The 22,263-nt window shown below is 35.7% G+C and overlaps 1 protein-coding gene and 1 long non-coding RNA gene across 2 annotated transcripts; both read left to right on the top strand.

Moving 5' to 3' along the window:
- Positions 1-1,037: 1,037 nt before the first annotated feature.
- On the top strand, positions 1,038-3,517 carry LOC144438105 (RING finger and SPRY domain-containing protein 1-like). Its single transcript, XM_078127134.1, has 6 exons — positions 1,038-1,148; positions 1,482-1,625; positions 1,864-1,975; positions 2,290-2,392; positions 2,955-3,107; positions 3,370-3,517. Exons 1-6 carry the CDS (start codon positions 1,038-1,040, stop codon positions 3,515-3,517), a joined length of 771 nt encoding a protein of 256 aa, XP_077983260.1.
- Positions 3,518-3,978: 461 nt separating this feature from the next.
- LOC144438296 (uncharacterized) lies at positions 3,979-9,886 on the top strand. Its single transcript, XR_013481037.1, has 3 exons — positions 3,979-4,059; positions 5,117-5,247; positions 9,754-9,886. It is a non-coding gene; the product is annotated as an uncharacterized LOC144438296 (long non-coding RNA).
- The last annotated feature ends 12,377 nt before the right edge of the window (positions 9,887-22,263 follow it).

Below are 22,263 nucleotides of genomic sequence, written 5' to 3'. Positions count from 1 at the left end.
AAAATTAAGGTAGATTGTATGGAAAACTTTACAACTTTTACAATTTCCACATTTCTGTTATTGGGGTTCCCTAACCTTAGCAAAAAACACTGACTATAAAGTATAAACTTAAAGTTAGATATTTTTAAGAAATTTTTGCGATTGAAAGGTGTTCACCAGTTCCTATAGTCTAATTTTTGCACGTTACTAAGCCCAGTACAATGGTCAAGAAATTTCACCTTCATATTTTGTCTTTGGTGAAAATTTCCATGTTTACAACATAGTGGATAGGTAATACGTTTTTGTAATCTTATATGAGTTTAGTAACTCTCTGTGTTTGTAGAGACAGGAAGCTATTTTCTATGCAGACTGCACTGAGAACAAGTCAACCCAAGACTATGGATGATTACTAATACATCCGTGTCAAGACAAAAAATTACATCATACTTGAAAGTTTTAAGTAGAGAGAAAAAAGAAAGAAAAAGCTTTCACCAGAATACATACTCCTTGTCTATGAGATAGAGAAATAAATATCTATTTTAGCCACATACAAAGCAAGGGTTAGTTCAAAATACAAAAACAGTACATCTGCTTTATTCATCATTTTCATGTACTATTTTAAGATGTCCACTTCACTTGTTTGGGTAGATACAACTAACATTTGTTCTCAGTACAGCCTGTTTGTAAATAGCTTCCTGTCCAAACATAAACAAGACTTTGTTCTCAATTATACTCCCACTGTGTACAGACAGTAAAACTGCTGTTATAACCATCTACTGCTACTAGAACAGCAACTGAGGCAATAAAGTGTTGCCATTTCATTTTATTACCCTGAGGGCTGTTATGTAGCAATTATTTCCTGAAACTGAAAGCCAACAGAAATAGCTGCTACATTAATTCTTGTTTAGAATTCATAGATAGAAATCTACAAATGTATTTCAAAATTTGTTTTACCATGTAACTAAAATGCAGAGACAATATATACATGTAAGTATTGATGGGTGCTTACTTTGATTCTTTTTGTTAAACTGTATGTTATTCTTGTAATTTCAGTTGTAATGGATGGTAGAGCATACACATATGAAACACTTGACTTGGCAGGTTGTAATGCCATGTTAAATAGTAACGATGTGAGTGAATATCTCAAGATATCACCCAATGGTTTAGAGGTAAGTAAGAATAACAATTCTCATAAGACAGAGTGTATTTTCCTAGTGACGCAATGAAAACTTGTCTCACGGTGGCACATGTTGTACCTTTGCAGCAATGAATAGGTCTGTGGTTTTATGATGATGAATATACTGTAATGTCACAATAACTGTAACTTTCTCTTATTCTTCATCACATGAAAAATACACCCAACTTTTTGGAAACAATTCAAGCTGTCTTACTACTTGCTGTATATACATTACCGTACCGGATGTTATAAGCTGTACATTCTGTGTTGATGTGTTCGCTGTACATTGTGTGTTGATTTCTTTGGTACATCTTACATATTACAGGCACGATGCGATGCTTCGTCATTTGAGAGTGTCCGCTGTACATTCTGTGTTGATTCTGGAGTCTGGTATTATGAAGTAACCATTATTACACCCTGTGTTATGCAAATTGGATGGGCAACAAAAGACAGCAAATTTCTTAATCATGTGAGTGTGTAACAGTTGTTTCCATAGTAACATAGGATTATTCTTTTGATCAGTTTTTTTTCTATAGCTCTGCCAGACAAGTTTTTCATACCTAAATCCCTAAACTTAAACTTAACCTGAACTAAACTAAACTAAACTAAATGGTAAATTAGTGGACAGTGATATCTCTCTGCACTTAATGTCATAGATATATTCAATAATTCCTTGATAATTTCATATCGTTTACCGCCCTCTACAGGAAGGATATGGTATAGGTGATGATGAGTTTTCTCTCTCCTATGATGGATGTAGACAACTGTTCTGGTACAATGCTAAAAGTAGAGCACATTCACATCCAACGTGGCAGCCAGGTATGACAATGTCTGTCTGTCTGTCTGTCTGTCTGTCTGTCTGTCTGTCTGTCCGTCTGTCCATCTGTTCATGTCTACATTTGTACGGCTGTTGGCATAGTATGTATGTGTGTGTATGCATATGTGTGTGTGTGTGTGCCTTTATGTCTGTTTGCTTGCGCATGTATGTATGTATGTATGTATGTATGTATGTGAGTGTGTGCATGCGTGCGTGCATGTGCATGCATGTGTGTACGCGTGTGTGCATGTGCATGTATATGTATATTTGTTTGCAAATGAAGAAAGTTACAACTGTAGATTTATTTTTGTTGTAGGAGATGTGGTTGGATTTCTTCTTGATTTAGAGAAACAAGAAATGATATTTTCATTAAATGGGAACACTTTGCCACCTGAGAATCAAGTCTTTGAATCAGCTGGGTAAGAGAAATTTCATTTGTATTGCAAGTGGTAGGACTGTAAGAACAGAATAGAATTACAACATTTGACACAGTGCACAATCAGAGGCCAGTGAATGATCTCCATTGAAATTCTGTCATTATCATGACATTTGAATACATTGCATACATGAATACTAAGTGGCCAGACATTTTACACTAGATTTTGTTTTACATATATTTCATGTGTGTATCTTTCAAGGAATATACACTCATCTCAGATTCCAGCTGATGTTTCCAATTTTGCATGTTTGCATGAAGTTAGAGTCTGTAATGGAAAAAGTCTTTCACAAATCTCTACTTGAAGACAAAGTGATGAACGCAGAGACCCTATTGAATAACTTAAAGTTGAAAATTGCTTAAACCAATCATACACAGCAAGAATAACAAAGTATTTCCAAAAACTATCGATCGAATAGAACCTTTAGCCTGTCTTGTTTAGTACTTGTTTACTTATTCATATATAGCATTGTGTTCAAACCTGAGAGTTGTGTATTTTAGATACTGGATACTAAGCTAACAAGACATTTCTGTTTTGATTGCAGTATTGGCTTCTTTGCAGCAGCTAGTTTTATGTCCTTTCAACAGTGTGAATTTAATTTTGGTATGATGCCTTATAAATTCCCACCATCACAGAAATTTAACAGTTTTAATGATCATGCATTACTAGGTGATGAAGACAGGGTTATTCTACCAAGGTAAGTACTTCCTGGGTCAACTTTGAATCTATTTAACAAAGTAAGTACTTCCTGGGTCAACTTTGAATCTATTTAACAAAGTAAGTACTTCCTGCACCAAATTTGAACCCATTTCGATACATTTTGCTGAGTGTTATGTTGTTATTGCTCAGTAATCGACTCAACTTAATTCCGATGTAATCCAACTCCCGGCAAAGTGGTTTGGGTGAGATGGACTTGAACTTGTCATTTGTATAGTATATGTCACTTGTCTGTTTGTCAGCAAGCTCAGCACACAGTCAGAGAGGAGAAATAGATATTCCAATGTTCCTGATCCTTACCAGAATATACACAAGAATTGTGATTCCCGACAAAAGAAATTCTTATTTACCGCACAACACTTTCAAAAATTCCTACAATGTTATGACTGAAAAGCCAAGTAAACAACTCCTAGACTGTAGCTGTGATTTGCTGTGATTTGATGTCTATATGTCACAACATGTTGATACGACAGTGATAAGCTATTGAATGTCTGTTCGTTTTGGTAGGACAGCTCTCTGAAAGCTAGTTTTATAAACCTGCAGTGTACAGTTTTAGGACTTCCACTGTTTACACTATCTTGATCACAGGATGATTAGAATTGCACAACAGAGGAACCACTATCAGCCACTTGTGTAATCTACCACATCAAACAATATTACTTTTAGTTTATATCTATCTTAGTAAACTGAAGCCTCGGCTACCAGAGTCGTATTTCAGAGTTGGGAGTTTTGTATGTTCTTTCAATTTGACCATTTGTTTATTTGGTACAATGTATAAGTACTGATTTTATGTTATATTTGTTTGCTCTATCATTACCACCTTACAGGCACAAGAAGCTAGCCTTGTTATGGCATATCAGTGTGAGTGAAGGTGCCTGCAATCTCTGTTTTGACAAAATGGCAAATACAATGTTAAAACCATGTGAGCACAAGTAAGTAGTATCAGTTTTATCGTATTTCCAAATTTTGCTACTTCAATTACTCTCAAAGATTTTACTTGTGTCCTACGTAGAAAAAAACATTGTCAATATTCTTTTGTAATAACAAGCATTGTGAGTCAACTTTGAAAATTACAAAAGTTGTCTACCCATACACTTTATTTATATCTGTATTATATGAAATACCAAGTGAATTGAACACTGGTGGGGAAGGAGACTTAATGTGAAATGGGCCATAGAAATAAACCTTTACTGTTAATCTGTTCAAGAAATGTCCAACCCATAGTTAAAATTAAGAGTTGGGGTCACCTTACAAGTACATGTAGATACAATAGAGGTCAAAATGATGTAAAAAATTGCCATTTTAAAATCCAATATGGCCACCAAATCCAATATGGCCACCAAATACTGCATTAACTATATGGGAAATTATTATTGTCAATCCCATTGCAAACAAGACAAGAGACAGACCTCAAAATTTCTTTTATTATTTCAAAAATACCACAAGCAAGTTTTCTGATGACAAATATTGGGGAAATGTTAAAAATCTTTATGTGAAATTCATCTCTGAGGCATATTGTACCTTAAGTTGCTTTAAATGAAATTCAAATGACCAGTATGAAAGGAATAGACACAACTGTGATTTTCAAGATAAACTCAATTGATTCGACCCCTGTTTTATAAACAATTACACTCTTTGGAAAGTCCAATTCAAACAATCAACGCCAAGTGATCTGATAACAGGAGGTTGTAAAATATAACACCGATATGTAGACTGAGTGAAGTTGACCTTACTAGAAACACTATTTTTAATAGACAATCTTACAATACAATGGATTGAACCTTAGACTGAGATTGAATACAAGACATCTATTTTACGACCTCCTGTTATCAGATACCACACTTAGTTGAATTGTACTTTCCAAAAGAGTGTAATTGTTTATATACAGGAGTTTATCTTGAAAATCACAGTTGTGTCTATTCCATTCATGCTGGTCATTTGAATATCATATATAGCCTTAATAATATATAGTTTTTATTGCATTTCCAGGCCTCCGGCCCATTTGCAAGGAGGTTACAAAAATTCAAAGTCAGATCATGACTTTCAGTTACAGAGTGCGTGAAATCAAGGGATCTACATTACAGTGAAATCAAAGCACAGTTACATACAAACATACAGAGGTACGGTAAAGTTATAAAAAATCAGAATCAACACTTAACTTGAAGACAAAATTTCTTTACGTCTCTGAAAAGCCTTATAGATATAACTTGATAGTTTTCTAAGGACAGCATCATCTTTTGAATTTACAATAAATTTACATAGGTTAGGAAACAGTATGAAATTCTCTGGAATAAATTTCAATCTCAAATCATTATAAAGGAAGCATTCAAACAAAAAATGGTACTCGTCTTCAATCATATTTCTTTTACAAATTTGACTAAATCTAGCCGTACTTTCTATACCCTCATGTCTACCTATTTTAATAGCTAAAGGCAAACATGCACACCGAAAACATGCCATAATCTGTTGTACTTTAAGATCACAGTTCAAAAACAAATATTTCTCGGGTTCAAGTAAACTCTTAAAATTTACATATGTACGCAATTTAGGTTTAGACTGTATATGAGTCCACCATAATTGTTTCGAAATGTCTTGTGCTCTTGCTACAAATTCGCTAATAAAGGTATCCTTATTTCCTACTTCTTGACAAAGCCATACGTGTCCAAACCCATAAGAATATAAAATATTTTTAACAGAGGATACCCAGTTGTGTCTACCCATTAAATCTAAATTATATAACATAAGATACGCTTGACGAGGCAATCGATGGGGAGGTAGCTCGATTAATTTAAGCCAAAAATTAACACAACGTTTAAGTGACCATACGAAAACTGGTACGCGTCCACACTCTCCTACAACTGCCTCGTTAGTCGCACTAGGTGGTAAGCCCAGAAAGACCCTACACCATCTACGCTGAAGACGTTCAATAATATCAAAACACTGATAGCCCCATATTTCAGAGCCGTACAGGATAATGGGTTTGATCATTGTATCAAACAGCATGAAATGTATGTCAAAAGGGAAACCGCCAATTCTTTTACTTGCAATTAACAAAATATTCAGAGCTTTGTTTGCTTGCTCAGCTAAAGTAGCAACGGCCTTGCCCCAAGTATTTCTGGAGGAGAGAAGTAGACCTAAATATTTGTAATAGCTTACAACATCAATAATTTGCCCATTCAAAACCCATTTTTCCGATTTGGCTCTATGTCCCCCTTTCTGAAAATCATAATTTTCGTTTTGTCCATATTTACCTTCATTTCCCATTTTTCACAAAATTGACCTAAAATATTGATAAGTCTTTGCAAGTATACAACTGTATCCGCAAAAATAACAACATCATCTGCATATAACAATGAGAAAAGGTCATGCAAATCCTGTGTTAATTGAATGCCAATAGAATCAGAATTAATTAACATATTATTTAGTTCCTCTATAAAAAATGTAAATAAAATTGGGCTGAGCATACAGCCCTGTCTAACACCAACTGGACAATCAAAAGATCTCGACGCAATTTCACCTGCCTTAACACAAGACTTTACACTTGAGTACATTGAACGTAAAATGGAAAACATATTGCCATCAACACCAAGAACAGAAAGCTTATACAGTAATAAAGAATGGTTTTCCTTATCAAAGGCTTTAGAAAAGTCAACAAATAAACAATAGAATTTGCCTTTTCTGACACTTAAATATTTTTGAGTTACGGCATGCAAACCAAAAATGTTGTCTACAGTGCTATGATTCTTACGAAAACCAGCCTGACAATCGGAAATAATATTGTTACTGTCAGCCCAATTTGATAGCATAGAGTTTAAGATAGACGTGAAAATCTTCCCAAGAACATTCAATAGTGATATGCCCCTATAGTTGTTTACGTCATTCTTGTCTCCTTTCTTAAACAATGGAATGATGACCCCTCGTGACCATGTATCTGGGAAATTTCCCGATTCAAAAATTGAATTGAATAAGACAGAAAGAAAAGGCATAATAATATCTACAGAGTATTTGTAAAATTCACCAGGTAATCCATCAGGACCAGGAGCCTTTCCAGATTTCAAACTTTTCAAACTTGCCAATATTTCATTTTCTGTGATCGGAGCATTTAGATCATTGTCATCTTCAACTGGAGTAAATAACGAATCCAAATTCTTTAAGGTATCATCAACTGACTGTAGAAAATCTTTATCACCACGCTCTGAATCCCCACATTGCTGATAAAGATTACAAAAATACTCGTACCACTCATATAAGCTTATATCATTTGAAGCATAACTTTTACGTTTGATAAAAGAGTTCAGAATTTCCCAAATATTTGAAGAACCAACTTTCGTAGCTTGCCTGAGTTTCTCCCTCACAACATTCTGATAAATTTGTTTCTTTTCTCTGCACGTAAACTTCCATTTTCATCCTTCCCAATTCTGCCGTTCAAAACATGAATATTAAATTTCTTACATAAATCAATCAAAGCCTTACCAGCAGGTGTTATAGCCTTGTCTTTAGACGTGCGAGCTTTACAAAAATCGTCAGACACATACTGTACATTATCTAATGCAGGAATGTGATCAGTTGCATCGTCGATTATATAATCGTTCAATTGACCAATCCTTGCGTTAAAATCTCCTGCTAAGATTATACATTTGTCTAAATTTACACCCAGCACATCTGTTAGATGGTCACTCAACTTTTCAATCTCATCTGTAGAGTTTTGCGGCCGAAAATAGCAGCAACCCAATATGATGTCCTTGTCAATATTTAATAAACTTTTGTCGAAAGTGAGAAAGACGCAATTTTCTAACGACTTGTCATCAACCTTCAAAATCTTATCTACCAGAACCTGTCTAACATAAATAGTAACACCGCCACTAGGACGTCCCCTATCTGACTTTCTAATTGCTGGAAAAGAAAAGGCTCGATAGCCATGTAAAAAACTAATTTCGTTTTCCTTACAAAATGTTTCCAAGACACAAACTATATCATACTCTTTACAAAAATTTACGACATCTTCGTTATTTTCATGTCTTTTCAAACCACGAACATTCCAGGTTAGCAATGACACTGAATTCGCGCACCGCTTGTTCGGACCTTGGCCACACCCCTACGAAGAAACCAAACTCCCATCAACTCCTCGGTGCTTAAATAATCGTTCCACTATCTCATCGGAAAATTCGTTTACTCGAAATTCTCGTTTACAGTCCGACTCTACAACAACAAGTTTATCATACTGTAGATAGGCTTTAACGCTTGGGTTGCCTTCTATCAGGGTTTGTCTATATCTTAATAGCCTTGCACGTATATTGCGTACTCTCCTTGAAAAATCTTCCCCAATAGAGATACCGGTACCTTTTAATTTAAAGGCCTTGTGTAGAACTTGTTCTTTAATCTTGAAACTTCTGAAACCTGCAACAATAGGTTTAGAGCCTCTAACATGTGGTGCGTTGGTAATTCTGTGTACACGTTCAAATTCCACATCTCCGTCCACTTTCAGCTGGTCATGAATAATGTTTTTCACTTTTTCTTCCGAGTCCACCCACTTTTCATTTTCTCTGTCTTGTGGTACACCAAAAAACACCAGATTGTTACGTCTGCTTCTATTTCCTAATTCATCCTTATCTCTTTTGATGACATCAATAGACTTTTTCATATCGCGTAAAATCGAGGTCAACCAATTTTCAGACATTTCTCCCGAAACAGCCATATTGCCGTCTACTTTTTTTGCGTGGTAATTTTCAGCTGTAAAATGCTGTAGTTCAGATTGAAAAGCTTCAAGGCCAGCTAGTTTCTGAGTGTTTTCCGAAGTTTGTTCTCTCAATTCGGACAGGTCGTCTTCCACATTGTCTATTCTCATTTGAAGCAACGTAAAGTTGGTTTTGAGATCTTTAGTTTCTTCTAAAATGGTGTCCAATTTTACGTGAAGAGTGGCAATATCCTCTTTTGTAGCTGCCTCTGAGCTTCTCAGTTTGGGAGGACCAGGGTATTGTTCGACATTGCCGATGATGATAAGTAAACCAGCTAGACATACCTTGATGGCCAAAGACATCTGACAGTTAATGAGCGGGATACAAAGGGAAGCCATCTTGGGTAGCCTTAATAATAAATTTATTGTAAGCTTACACTGCCAATATTGTAAGTCCTTCAATCCTTGAAACATTTCAAAACTAATTAGCTGATTTACCTCTCTACTAGTTATTGATGGTACTATGTACACTGGTTTCTTTTTATACCCCAATGTAATGAGAAACCCCTCTGATTTAGATGGGGGGGGGGGGATTCCATCTCTGTCAGCAAAACTTGTGAAAACACCAACGTAATAAAATACTCAAAAGAGGAAAACAAAAAAAAACATATAAATGAAATTGTACATGTTCAGACTCAGTTAATTTATACAAGCTTTTGTTTTTCCTCAGCATAAAGGTTTAATTCTTATTACTGAAATACCACCTAGGCAAGTCATTAAAAGTAACAATATTTGATTTCTAAGTTGACATTTTGACGTCCATTCTACACATGCATTACTATAGCTGTACTATAGCTGTACATGTCAACTTTGTTTTACTCCCTAGGAGCATGATATAAAATGATGTTACACAGGTACCAAGATTTGACTCAATATTATGATCTTTCTACAGGGGGCTGTGCATGGAATGTGCAATGCAAGTTGAGACATGTCCACTGTGCCGAACTTTCATAACAGTACGAGTACACAGTGGAACTTTCATAACAGTACGAGTACAGGAAGATGAGAAAGCGTCATAGCAGACAACATGTTTTTGTGTGTACATGTACAAACTGTAATTTACATGGACACAGTATATCATAACAAGGGATATTGTTTTTTTTGTTCTTTTGAATGCATTTACCATCAAGATAATATTTGTTGTACAATATTGAACCATAGTTTTAATACAATATGTACATGATTACTCTTCAGTATTCACTTGTATCAGAGGTCATAAAATCATGGGTTTTTTTTGTAGTTACCTGTCTGGGGAACACCAGATTACAAATGGATTTGTTACCCCTGAATCAGTTTGTGCAACCCCTTCCCGGGTGACAATATGCTTCCAAATAGCACCCTCTAGTGGCCAAACTATACAATCTTTTGTTTTTCAATAATCAAAGCATAGTCAACACAGAGACTTATTCCAAGATAACTGGTTATGACTATGCCTAACCAAATGCCACAGCTTAGCTGGTTATTTTTACAAATTTAGAATTATGTGGTCAAGCAAAGAAACAGAATTTAATGTTGATATTACTGGCATTGCAGATGGCTAGAACTTATCAGACTTGTATATGTAGGGCATTTTGTGTAAGTGAAATTTTGTGTACACTGATGAAAAAAAAAAACGTCATTCAGAAAACTTTCGTGCAATGTTCTTATTTTCATGCAGGAAAATCTTTTCAGTGTTTCAGTGATTGTTAATACCCATAGATGAATAATTCTATGTTTATGTTTATACCATTTACATACAAATGTTTTGTTTTTTTTAGACCAGAAAGTTTGTTAGTCAGAGTTTAGAGAGAGTTTTGTCACTAATTCTCTAGTAAACAAGCATGTATAGGAAATTTAAATATGACATGAACTTTAGACTGTAAGATACGTCGTGATGTTTCACCCTCACTGGCCTCCTCTAACAGTAGGTGGAAGGGGTTGGTCGATGTGTGAGGGCGCCCTGTCACGGCATACCTTACAAACTACATGAACTTCAGAAGATGTCAAAAGACCCCTTCCCCCACTTCACTCTGTTTCTCTATCAAACAGTTAAGATATATAGAATATTCAGAATTTGACACTAGGTCCTCCCCCTCTTCCCAACCGGGACTTTATGTTTTCATGCAGGTGTAGACAGCCATGTTCTAATGTGATATTTGCTAAGACTTGCCAAAAAGTCAATTGTAAATTGCCATATTGAATATATACATTCACTGTAGTACATTCACTCTGAGTATTACATTAGTAGTAATCCAGTACAAAAACAGTTTGGTTCTTTGACTAGTTGTGCACTTGAGTGGTCTTTTTCATGAAGAAATTCAAGTATTAGGGCAAACACTTTGTATTTTGGAACTTCATGTAGTAAAATTGTACTATTTCATTCCCCGAGAAGCCTCATTGTCAGTCAAATTGGATGTATTCTACTAGCTAGTGGTTCACAGATACTTCTATGGTGTTTGCATACTTGCTGTCTTGTACAAATGCTACTTTTATGAGTTTGTGCATATTAAATTAAAATTTTATTTTGTCTCTCTCAGACTTAGCCATATAGGTGAAATTAGTGTTGTCATGGTAACAGACCGATTCAGAGAAAAGTAAGCTAGCCAACAGATTCATCAGTTATCAAGAGATCAATTATTGCTTAGGTAAAACACACACCCCCCCCCCCCCCTTTTTCTACATCTACCAAGGTTTTCAACCTCCTTGCTGAGTCACAACTGTTGGAAAACCAGTTTTGTGCATGAACTCCATCACCAGCAACAAAGTCAACCATTCCACCTCCTCGTTATAATAATAATCGTATAGGGATAATGTCATTTATTGGTCCAAATGAATTTAGGAATTTGTTGATATGGTAACCACTGAACAGGGTGCAGGTGTCTTATATCGTTAAACCAGGAAACTGGAATACCTTGGGAAAAGCTTTGTTATTTTGCAGGGTCAAACTATGTTGCAACTCTTAACATGCACCCTCTGCATAACCAGTGTCTCTTTAGTCTGTGAGTAATGCAGTGATAGAGCGCCCTCACACATCGACCAACCACCTTGGCCTGTGAGGGCAGTGACATGATGTATCTTACAGTCTAGTATATACTCCATCAAATTTCAAATTTTGAAATTATTCTTCCTTCAAATTATCATATTTATTCAGAAGAGTATAAAATTTACAAAAGTATAATAATAATAATAATTATATAATAATATGGTTGTGATCATAATGTCATATTCCTGGAATCCTGTATTTCTATTGTTGAGTTATTACGTTTTCAAATTTTACAAATTCAAAGACATGGAAATCTCCAGAGAAAAACCATTTGGACGATGATATTAATAATTTGAAAAAATTATTGTGATGATTAAAATGAAGTTACCAGCAACTGTCGAAAAGTGAGCAAGAAAACTAGCTATGTAAAACAACATAATTGGTCACCTTGAGTCAGGGTAATTTGTAAATGACATTACTGTGGAGCTTTGGGTTACGTGAAAATGGAATGCATTTCATTGCATTTTGGGTACCCAGAGAAGCCATGAGCTAGCTACATGCGCTAAATCTGTGATTCTCAATAAATAAATTGTTTCATCTCAAGTTTTACAGGGGAGGTCAACAAAATAATGAAAGCTGTGGCCAAATTTCTTTCCATTAGTCTGTGTATGACTTACATATAACAAGCAGTCTGCCAAGTGTAAGAACACTTACATCTGCATTTTTAAGAAAGTATAGCTTTAGTTGTATTAACACCCCTATTTCCTGCAGTAGAATGGACTAATCCATTACATTGGCTATGGAGGGTTGTTTCAATAGACATGTAGATAGGGGTGAACTGTTTAGGGAATGATCCATTTGGTGAAATGACTTTTCAAATTTACTCAACTTTGTTATGCTTATTCCTTTTGTCTAGTACAGCATTCTATGGTGGTTTACATTTTGTAATATATAGCTCAATAAATTAATTATGTATGAAATTATGGGATATATGTGTCAGGGTTCCATGTCAGCCAGAAAATACCTTGAAAATCCTGGAATTTTAATCCACTCTGGAAATTCCTTTGAAAGTCCTGGAATTGTAGACCACTCCTGGAAATGTCTTTGAAAATCCTGGAATTTCAACCACTCCTTGAATGTTGAATGTCCCAGAATTGCAGACTAATCCTGGAAAGTCCTGGAATTTCAAACATCTTGTAGAAATTTCTTCGAAAGACCTGGAATTGTAGACCATTCCGGGAAAGGCCTTTGAAAGTCCTGAAATTTCAAACTACTCCTGGAAAGACCTTCAAAGTCCTCAGAACCTCACCAGGAAAGTCCTTGACTGTTGTGGAATTTCAAATAACTTTTCAAAGACCTGTTATTTATTCTATGTCAAATCTGTTCACAGCCCAGTAATTTAATAGTCTATTGGTACAAATCCAAATATCACTCTATGTATCTCATTGACACTAAAACTCCTGAAAAATGTTATTTGTGTAAAAATAACCCCAAATGTCATTAAAAACACTTAAAATTGAAGTTTTTGTGAAAGAATGGACCGATAAAGGTCATATTTAGCATTACATGTGCATGGCTGTGTTCATTTATTATGTTTTAATACTGTGTGATATGCTATTTCTCAATATCTTGAACTTGTTGGGATAGATCTTTAGTATATCACCAGTTGCCATGGTATCTGGTTGCTAGGATGTGCTGTAAAACTTACAACATTAACACATCTCTTCATATTCATGGTTTTATAAGTGCAACTGGACTTCTTGAACATGTCTGTCTGTGTGTGTGTGTGTGTCTGTCTGTCTGTCTGTCTGTCTGTCTGTCTGTCTGTCTGTATCTATCTGTGTCTGTGTGTCTGTGTCAGTCTGCGTGTGCACGCTTTACTTGGATGTCCAGCAGATTCCATTCCTGTGATGTAATCTTGTTGGTATGACATACAAACTTTTACTATGGAACAAACTCAAATCTTTCATAACCTGTTATTCTATTGTGACCAGGAGTAAGTATAGTCTGTAGTATACCCCATGATGGGGCGCCCTCACACAGCAGGCTGGTGAGGGCAGAGTGACACAACAGTATCTTACGTTCTCGATTGGGTACTTAGCGAACACATGAAATAAAACACATCACAACAATATTTACAATTAATGTAGCTCAAAAGTTGACAGATGTCTTTATTACTGATTAAATGTGGATGCCGAAAAATACATGAAATGAAAAATTCTTTACTGATTCAGAAGTACAAATATATTCTTTAAATCACAGTCGCTTGTAAACTGTTATTCCTTTCCTAAATGGTTTTATTCTTGTCTATGACGGTCCTAATACAGAACAATGACGTTATTATAGGTATTGGCGATATTCTTATAAAATCGGTAGCGATGTCATACCCCCCCCCTACTGTTGTATGTATGAACCAAAACTTATATAGCATCACATAAACTAGGTATGATAAAACAGGTATTATGAATAACATGGGGTCAGAGGTTACCAGCACTTAACCCACCGTTGGGATAGATCTCTACCATCTATCCAGATTTCATCTTCTTTTGAGAGGACAAATTTGAATATTCCAAGATTTCGTAAATAATGTTGGGGTCAGAGGTTACCAGCACATAACCCACCGTTGATATAGATCTTTACCATCTATCCAGCTTTCGTCTTTTTTTGAGAGGATAAATTGAGATCTTTACCATCTATCCAGATTTGATCTTCTTTTAACAGGAAAAAATTGCATATTCCAATATTTCATGAATAATATGGGATCAGAGGTTACGAGCACTTAACCCACCGTTGGGGTAGATCTTTACCATCTATCCAGATTTCGTCTTCTGTTGACACGATAAATATATACATTACAAAATTTGGTAAATAACATGGGGTCAGAGGTTACCAGCACTTAACCCACCGTTGGGATAGATCTTTACCATCTATCCAGATTTCATCTTCTTTTGAAATGAAAAAAATGTGCATATTCCAAGATTTCATAAATACTATGGGGTCAGAGGTTACCAGCACTTAACCCACCGTAGGGATAGATCTTTACCATCTATCCAGATGTCATCTTCTTTTGACGGGATACATTTGAATATTCTAGGATTTCGTAAATAACATGGGGTCAGAGGTTACCAGCACGTAACCCACCGTTGGGATAGATCTTTACCATCTATCCTGATTTCATCAACTTGAAATAATTACGTCAATGAATGAAGTTCGTTAGAGAGGGTAGGGAAGGGAAGGAACTTTACTTTATTTCTTGAGAAACCCCCTAGGGGCTTTTCGCATCGCTTCAATGACCACAAACAAGTATGTGTTAGTTGTCTGTACAATGACGAAGTAGATATCACACACTGAAAGCAAGAAGTTATGTTGGTCGTATTGTTATGACGTCATGAGAAATACTTTTTGGGCACAATGATGCTAAAGTCGACTTTATACATTTTGTCTTCAAACATTGCTGTATATTATAAAGGTATTCGTAGTATACTTCTTACTGCACTGGGATAGCGTATCTAACCACCATTTGCTATTGACTGATCAGAACTCAATACTTACTTACTTACTTACTTAGAAATGATATACTCTAAAAATATATACTTTGCAAACAATTGTTCTTGCAATGTCAGAAGACAAGTGTAATGTCGTGAAAGGTATGCACGGACATTATCCTACAATAGTTGAAGCTATAGCTAGGTTTTATGTGAATATTGTGAATAGTGTAAAGTTCATAACCTCATCAGTGATAATCCTGAATCTGTTTTCGATGGCAAATAAAATGACGGATACCATTATAATGTGGTATGGGATATTAATCGATGGGGATATTGAAAGTAATCTAAATTAATCAATTGCTGCACGAACCTTTGCACCATGAAGTTAAACGAAAATGATAGAAAATTGAAACAATCGTAGTTGTCATAAGAGTTTTCAGATGATACTAACTCGGTCCTCGAAAACAGTTGTATTCGTATGGCGTACGTATATGCGTAGTGGATTGCGCCCTCTGTGTTGAGAATGGTAGTAACGCTTGTTTTCGGGACGAATGGTAAATCTGCTCATCTATAGTTGTTTTTAGTCGTAAATAATGTTGACTGCGAGTCTAACCTGGACATATGCACCTTTCATGACCTCCGTAACATAAAGAGAAAGTAAATTTTCAGTATTTTGAATCCATGTACTTACAAATTGACGATTTTCTGTGGTATATGGAGAGAGGACTGTGCCGCCGCTTTCATCGTCTTCGCTCACAACCGAATTATGGAATCGTCATCGAACGAATAGTAGATGATACACGTGACCGTACGGTATTTTTGTTGCCCTTGGCAACTAAGTTCTCTGACTTGTGTGTGCGCATCAACAGTAGCTATCACACAGATCTCGTGTATTACGAGACTCAAATGGTCAAGAAATAAACCGTCAAAATAGAGAGAAATCTTGATAAACTTGTGGAAGGAAAATTGATACATTTGATGTATACGTACACAAAAGGTTATCAGAGGGAGGGGAAAAGTCGCGATAAATGTTTAGTTATAAACTTGCTTCATTTGTGTACGTAGGTGTATGGGTATAGTGCTTTGCACATTAGTGTTCACTGTTTTCATTTGATACAAACATGCATACAGAAACCAATATTAAGAAACTGTACATGCTACACTCTGAACTATGGACAAGAGATCGTTATTTGACATATTTGACATCGACAGTATTGACAGTCTAAAATACATCAAAAGTGTAATGATGGTGCTTTCTTTGAAGACAAGACCAAAAATGTCAATCGAGTAGCACGATTGGCATTTTTGAAAGCTGACATAGTCGGGGAAAACTTTCCATGATTAATATTTTTGAAAAAAATGTCAATCGTGCAATCTGTGTAATCCAGAAATATTTTAATTAGCACCTTCTGATATATTTTGAATTTTATAGCTGAGATTTTCCTTACAGAGAGGGATATGTATGGAACAAAGAATAAATACAGTGATGAACTATGTTTTTCTTGTTTTAGGGGTACAATGAAAGTATTTGCTTACTTACTCACTCACTCACTCACTCACTCACTCACTCACTCACTCAATCACTCACGCACGCACGCACTCACTCACTCACTCACTCACGCACGCACGCACGCACTCACGCACGCAGGCAGGCACTCACTCACGCACGCACGCACGCACTCACTCAGTCACTCACGCACTCACGCACGCACGCACGCACTCACTCACTCACTCACTCACTGACGCACGCACGCACGCACTCACTCACTCACTCACTCACTCACCCACTCACTCACTCACTCACTCACTCACTCACTCACTCACTCACTCGTTCGTCATGTATAATGTGCATTGTTTAAATGGTTGGTGTAACTATAGTACTGGGACGATGCGTACTTTAAAATTGGCATATAATAACACAATGTGGTTAAACTTTGACTTATTAGAGGTGCAGTCGGCATTAGTAATATCTGTGTAATCCAGAAATATTTGAATTAACACTTCTGATATATTTTGAATTTTTGTTACCTACCAAGAAATCAGCCAATGTGATAAATTTTACATCATAATTTTCAATATTACACTTTACAGGTGAAACTACTGCAAAACAATAATTGTTATCCAAGGTTTTGAAATGTTGTATTTTAATTGCAAAATATCAAAAAAGTGGAAGAAATCAAAATAACAAATAGATTAGGTGTAAATTTTACATCATTTCATCGAAATCTGCTGCATTTAGTAGATGTATTATATTTTAATTCGTAGACACACTTGCTCAGAATCCCACTTTTTCTCCGGTTTCTGAAAAAAATTGTAGCCTTGTTTATGTATAGTTAGGTAATTGTTTCTTTGTTTGTTAAAAACTCTACTTTTGTATGGCATGACATGTAAATATAATGAACCTAATAATGGTGTGATACAGTTTGTAGAGCTTTAGATAATTGGTAGTCTGTAAGGTACGCCGTGACCGTCGGGGCGCCCTCACACATCGGCCAACCCCTACCTAGACGAGGTCGGTGAGGGCGAAACGTCACTACGTATCTTACAGTCTAGATAATTGGCTAACCTTGGATAGTATTGTCATGTACCAACTACAGCTTATTAGCCACATGTAGTGGTACGTGTAAATCTTGGAATACAGTGACATTTATCGACTATGATTTCATTGAAATCAGGGAGATAGTGATACAAACGGCAAATATCCTTGACTTTGTTAATATTTTTCCAGACGAGTCCGATAGATTTTATTCAGTGACGTACTGTTTTATTGTAATAGTAAAGGTGAGTGATAAGAGTGTTGATTTGGAATAAAACCTAAACAATGACATACTTAGACTGTAAAATGCGTCGCTGAGGGCGCCCTTTTCACCCCTACCTATGGTGTAAAAATGCACCCCTCCCTACAATGTAAAATGCGTTGCTGGTGGCGTGCTTATCATCCCTCCCAAGAATGTTTTGTGTGTACGTTTTAATATTACATTTTGTCATTAGTGTATGTATATTGTTTTATTTGTGTATTTTATTTACTATTTTCTTTGTATTCTATTTTTTATTGTTTTTTTCTCATCCTGTTATTGGACTATGCCTATTGGATGGTATGTGAATAAAATAAATAAATAAATAAAGATGTCGCCGGGTGCGTCGTTATAATCCCTCCCTCGACTAACTTAGTCTCGGTTACCTAACCTCACCGCTGATGGCTCACTTCATAGCCTAGGTTGAGAGTCAGGGTAACCGAGATTAGACTGTACCAGACTATAAAATGCGTCGTCGGGGGCGTCGTCGTCATCCCTCCCTAGACTGTAGACTACATCACTGGTGGCATCCTTATAATAAAGGGTTCAAAAGAGCGCCCACAACGGCCGAATTTTCTTTTGTGATCAGGATTGCCTATAACCAATCTGATTAAAATCCGATGTAGATGTCGGCTAATCGTTCATTTTGCTATAATACTTCGTTATTTAGCCTGAATTGACGTACCTTCGTGGTACGCATGTTTACGTTTTTATCCTGATCGCCTCCTCTGATCGCCTTCTCTAGTAGAGGAGGCGACCAGAATAAAAACGTAAACATGTACCATGACGGTCAATTCAGGCAATATAACGAATGTAAAATAGCAATGAACGATTAGCCGACATCTACATCGGATTTTAATCAGATTGGCATATAACCAGCACACAAACATAAAACACGTCACAACAATATTTCCAATGTACCTCAAAAGTTGATGGGAATGTCTTTATTACTAATTAAATGTTGGTGCCAAAAAATAAAGGAATTACTAAAATCCATAATTGTTTACTGATTCAGAAGTACAAATGTATTCGTTAAATCTTGAGATACAAATACTCTGTCTGATTATTTGCTGCGAGGCGGCTACGAAACCCTTCCTTCATGCCAAACATTTACAAGGCAAAAATGACCCGAGAAGTGAAGCGAGACTAGACGAGACATAGCTTGGACAGCGATCTTGATGGGTGTACAACTTACAAGGAGGTGCTGAGCTCTAAACAACTTCTTCAGCAACACCACTCGGTTGAAATCTATTGAAACAATCAATCTTACACTCACAATAACACCATCTAATCTGAGTACGGCACAATGAAAGACATGGGGGAAAAAGCCTTGTTTATGGAACAATACAGTAAAAGTATATGCTGACTAGACAGATTATCATTTCACCTTGGCTTGTTTACTTTGCAGTAATATCTCAAAGAATTATCAATGAATTTACATGAAACTTAGTAGAAAGATTAATAATGTAAGGACCCAAGTATGTGTTTATTCACGTGTCTGATGGTATTTTGGTTACATTGTATGGTATGGTGCCAACAAGTCTTGAAAACTATAAACAATGTAGCAGTTAGAGAGACGTCTTTCGAGAAACAATTTGGACCAGCTGTCCTTGATACATCTTGCTTTAGTCTATCAAGAAAACATACATCATTCATCACTGGTCAATAATAAATTGCATGATTTCTTAGGTTAGGTCATCGAATCAACTGCAAATTTTTCCATGATTTTATTTTAAAATAGTTCTGTGAAAAAAGAAACAAACACTAGTGACTGGAGGAAATATAGTAGATGTGCAAGTGGAAGTAAAAGAAATATATTGACATGGGACATGCACAAGAGGAAATATTTAGCAAGATTTTATATAAATGTTGAAATAAAAAAAAATAATATTGATATTTATATAAAGGTTAGAACAAAAATTCTTCATATTGACATGTCACAATATAATGTGATTCTACTTATAATAACTGATCATGAGCCAAAAAAATCATGTTATGCTATATTATTTTTATATATGAATATAATAATTTTGATTTTAATTAGGCCATGACAATTAATATAGTCCGGTATATTATGGACAGAACTGTCTTGTACCTACAGAAACTTGCTGAGTAATATTTGTTGATAATGGCAATAAGCAAATGAAAATATAAATCGATTGCAAAGGTGCATAGACCACACAAATTATCAACTATGTGGACTCACTGGACAAGTGATAAGTTTTCATAATCTTTTTTTTCACCCCTTCAACCTGTCCTACTAATGTTCAGCTTGGTATAGGAAATGAATAGAGAAACACATGTAGGTTCTAAAAAACAAGTGTGCAATACTCCATGGATCTGCTACATGCAGGCTGCAAGAGAAACAAAAAAAAAACATAATTGACAATAAACAAGAAATGGTCAGGCACTACTCAAAATGCTATGATTAAATAAAGTGAAAAAATACAATCAACACACACAATCAATACTGACATAACCTTTTTTTTGCTAGAGCTGTTAATTTACAAAGATTTCACAATGTAGTGTTCTGATGCAGCCAGTGATGACACTAAATTAGATATTTTTACCACTGAAGAATATCATCGACAATTCAAATAAAATTACATCACAAATTACAAATAATTGCAAAAGTGATCAACACATTTTTCTCAACAAGAGACATTTGACTGGTTTTGGTATGTAAATAAAAATTCTCAAATGTTGGGTGTGAAATCATCAAGGTTTTGAATAAAATTGGCCATTGCATGTTTGATATATGGCTTTACACAGACAGACCTTGGACACATTGAAATAGCACCCACCCCTTTTTTTCAGGCACAGAACAAACAAAAAAAATCTTTTTCAAATGTCAATTTATTTCAATGAATGACCTGCAATTGTACATGCTCAGTCATTTATGATTTACCAATTGAACCTTGCCCTTGTATTTTAGCAAGATATATGGTAAATGTGTGAGAAAAATGGTAACATTTACATACTTCATAACCTACATGTAGAGGCTCTGGCACAGGTAAAAGGAAGGAGACAGAGCTGTGGGAGTGTTGTTTCAGTGTTTTTTGTTAAGGGCGGTAAGTAGGCAAAATCTACCTGAGTTCCCCTTTCATTTTACCAGGATTCCCCATCCCACCACAATCCTTGTAAATAGTGTATGGGGTAACTGTCAGTTTTACCAGATTTACTACTTCTTGAATTGTTACCAGGGTTCCAAACCCTTAGCAAACACACTTTCCATTAGAAGAGTACAGGACAAATTTAGTTTCCTCAAGAATGCTGAAATGGGGATTTAATGGATGATGCAGCAAGGCAGTTGGTTATTTTCATCTATTTCGATGAAATAAAATACAGCAAATCAAACTGTCAATTTATGATTAAATTAGGATTATGTTGCTTAATTGACACACACTAGTACTTCAAACTTTCTAGGTGCAAGAAAACCTAGATTTATTCTTAGATATTTTTACACCAAATGTGATGTTTTTATTTATTATTATTATTATTATTATTATTACAAGTGAAGGGGTTTAAAAAGTATATAATAATAAAGCATTGTGTGAGAAACAATTTAGAGGAATGGTGCCTTTTGGTCCTATTGTCAATAAAATGCATCCGTTTGAGCATATATTAGCTTAGTCTGTAAGGTACGCCGTGACGGGGCGCCCTCAACCATCGGCCAACCCCTAACTGTGTGAGAGGAGGCCGCCCCCCCCCCCCCCCGATATTTGTCTGAACAGCTCGCATCACGACCGAGCAAGGTACAGACAAATACATTGTTCTGTAATGATTTATAAAGTTGCTGATGACATTCCCTGAAAACAATATTTGCAATGCGTCTCACAATATTTGTAATATTATTCCGAAACCACTGCTGTTTTCAAATCATCGTAGACTTTCACAACATACTGTTACAAATATTCCATGAAGTGTTTAGTAGTAGTATTTCTACTACATTGTATGCAGCAGTACATTGACAGGTACAAAATTTTGATAATACAGTGTTGCAAAGTTTACTGAAAAGATAATCGATTTTTCCGACACCCTACAGGCGCTCTGAGCTGTGCGAGTGTTATAAAATTTGAGCCAGGTTTTTGAGCTATTGCCGTGCTTATTATATTGTGGAGTCAAATGATGTATCCATTCGTGGCAAAATTTGGCCT

The sequence above is a fragment of the Glandiceps talaboti genome, chromosome 7, assembly GCF_964340395.1.
Source record: "Glandiceps talaboti chromosome 7, keGlaTala1.1, whole genome shotgun sequence".
In the NCBI taxonomy this organism is placed as follows: Eukaryota; Metazoa; Hemichordata; class Enteropneusta; family Spengelidae; genus Glandiceps; species Glandiceps talaboti.
The sequence above is the reverse complement of the archived record's forward strand: the minus strand, read 5'-3'. Positions and strand labels throughout refer to the sequence as shown.

Bases quoted from the DNA above. Each gene is read 5' to 3' on its own strand.
- LOC144438105 (XM_078127134.1), top strand. From the start codon at position 1,038: ATGGATGGTAGAGCATACACATATGAAACACTTGACTTGGCAGGTTGT. The intron at 2,393-2,954 runs GTAAGAGAAATT...TTTTGATTGCAG, and splicing joins CAAGTCTTTGAATCAGCTGG to TATTGGCTTCTTTGCAGCAG. The intron at 3,108-3,369 runs GTAAGTACTTCC...TCTGTTTGTCAG, and splicing joins GACAGGGTTATTCTACCAAG to CAAGCTCAGCACACAGTCAG.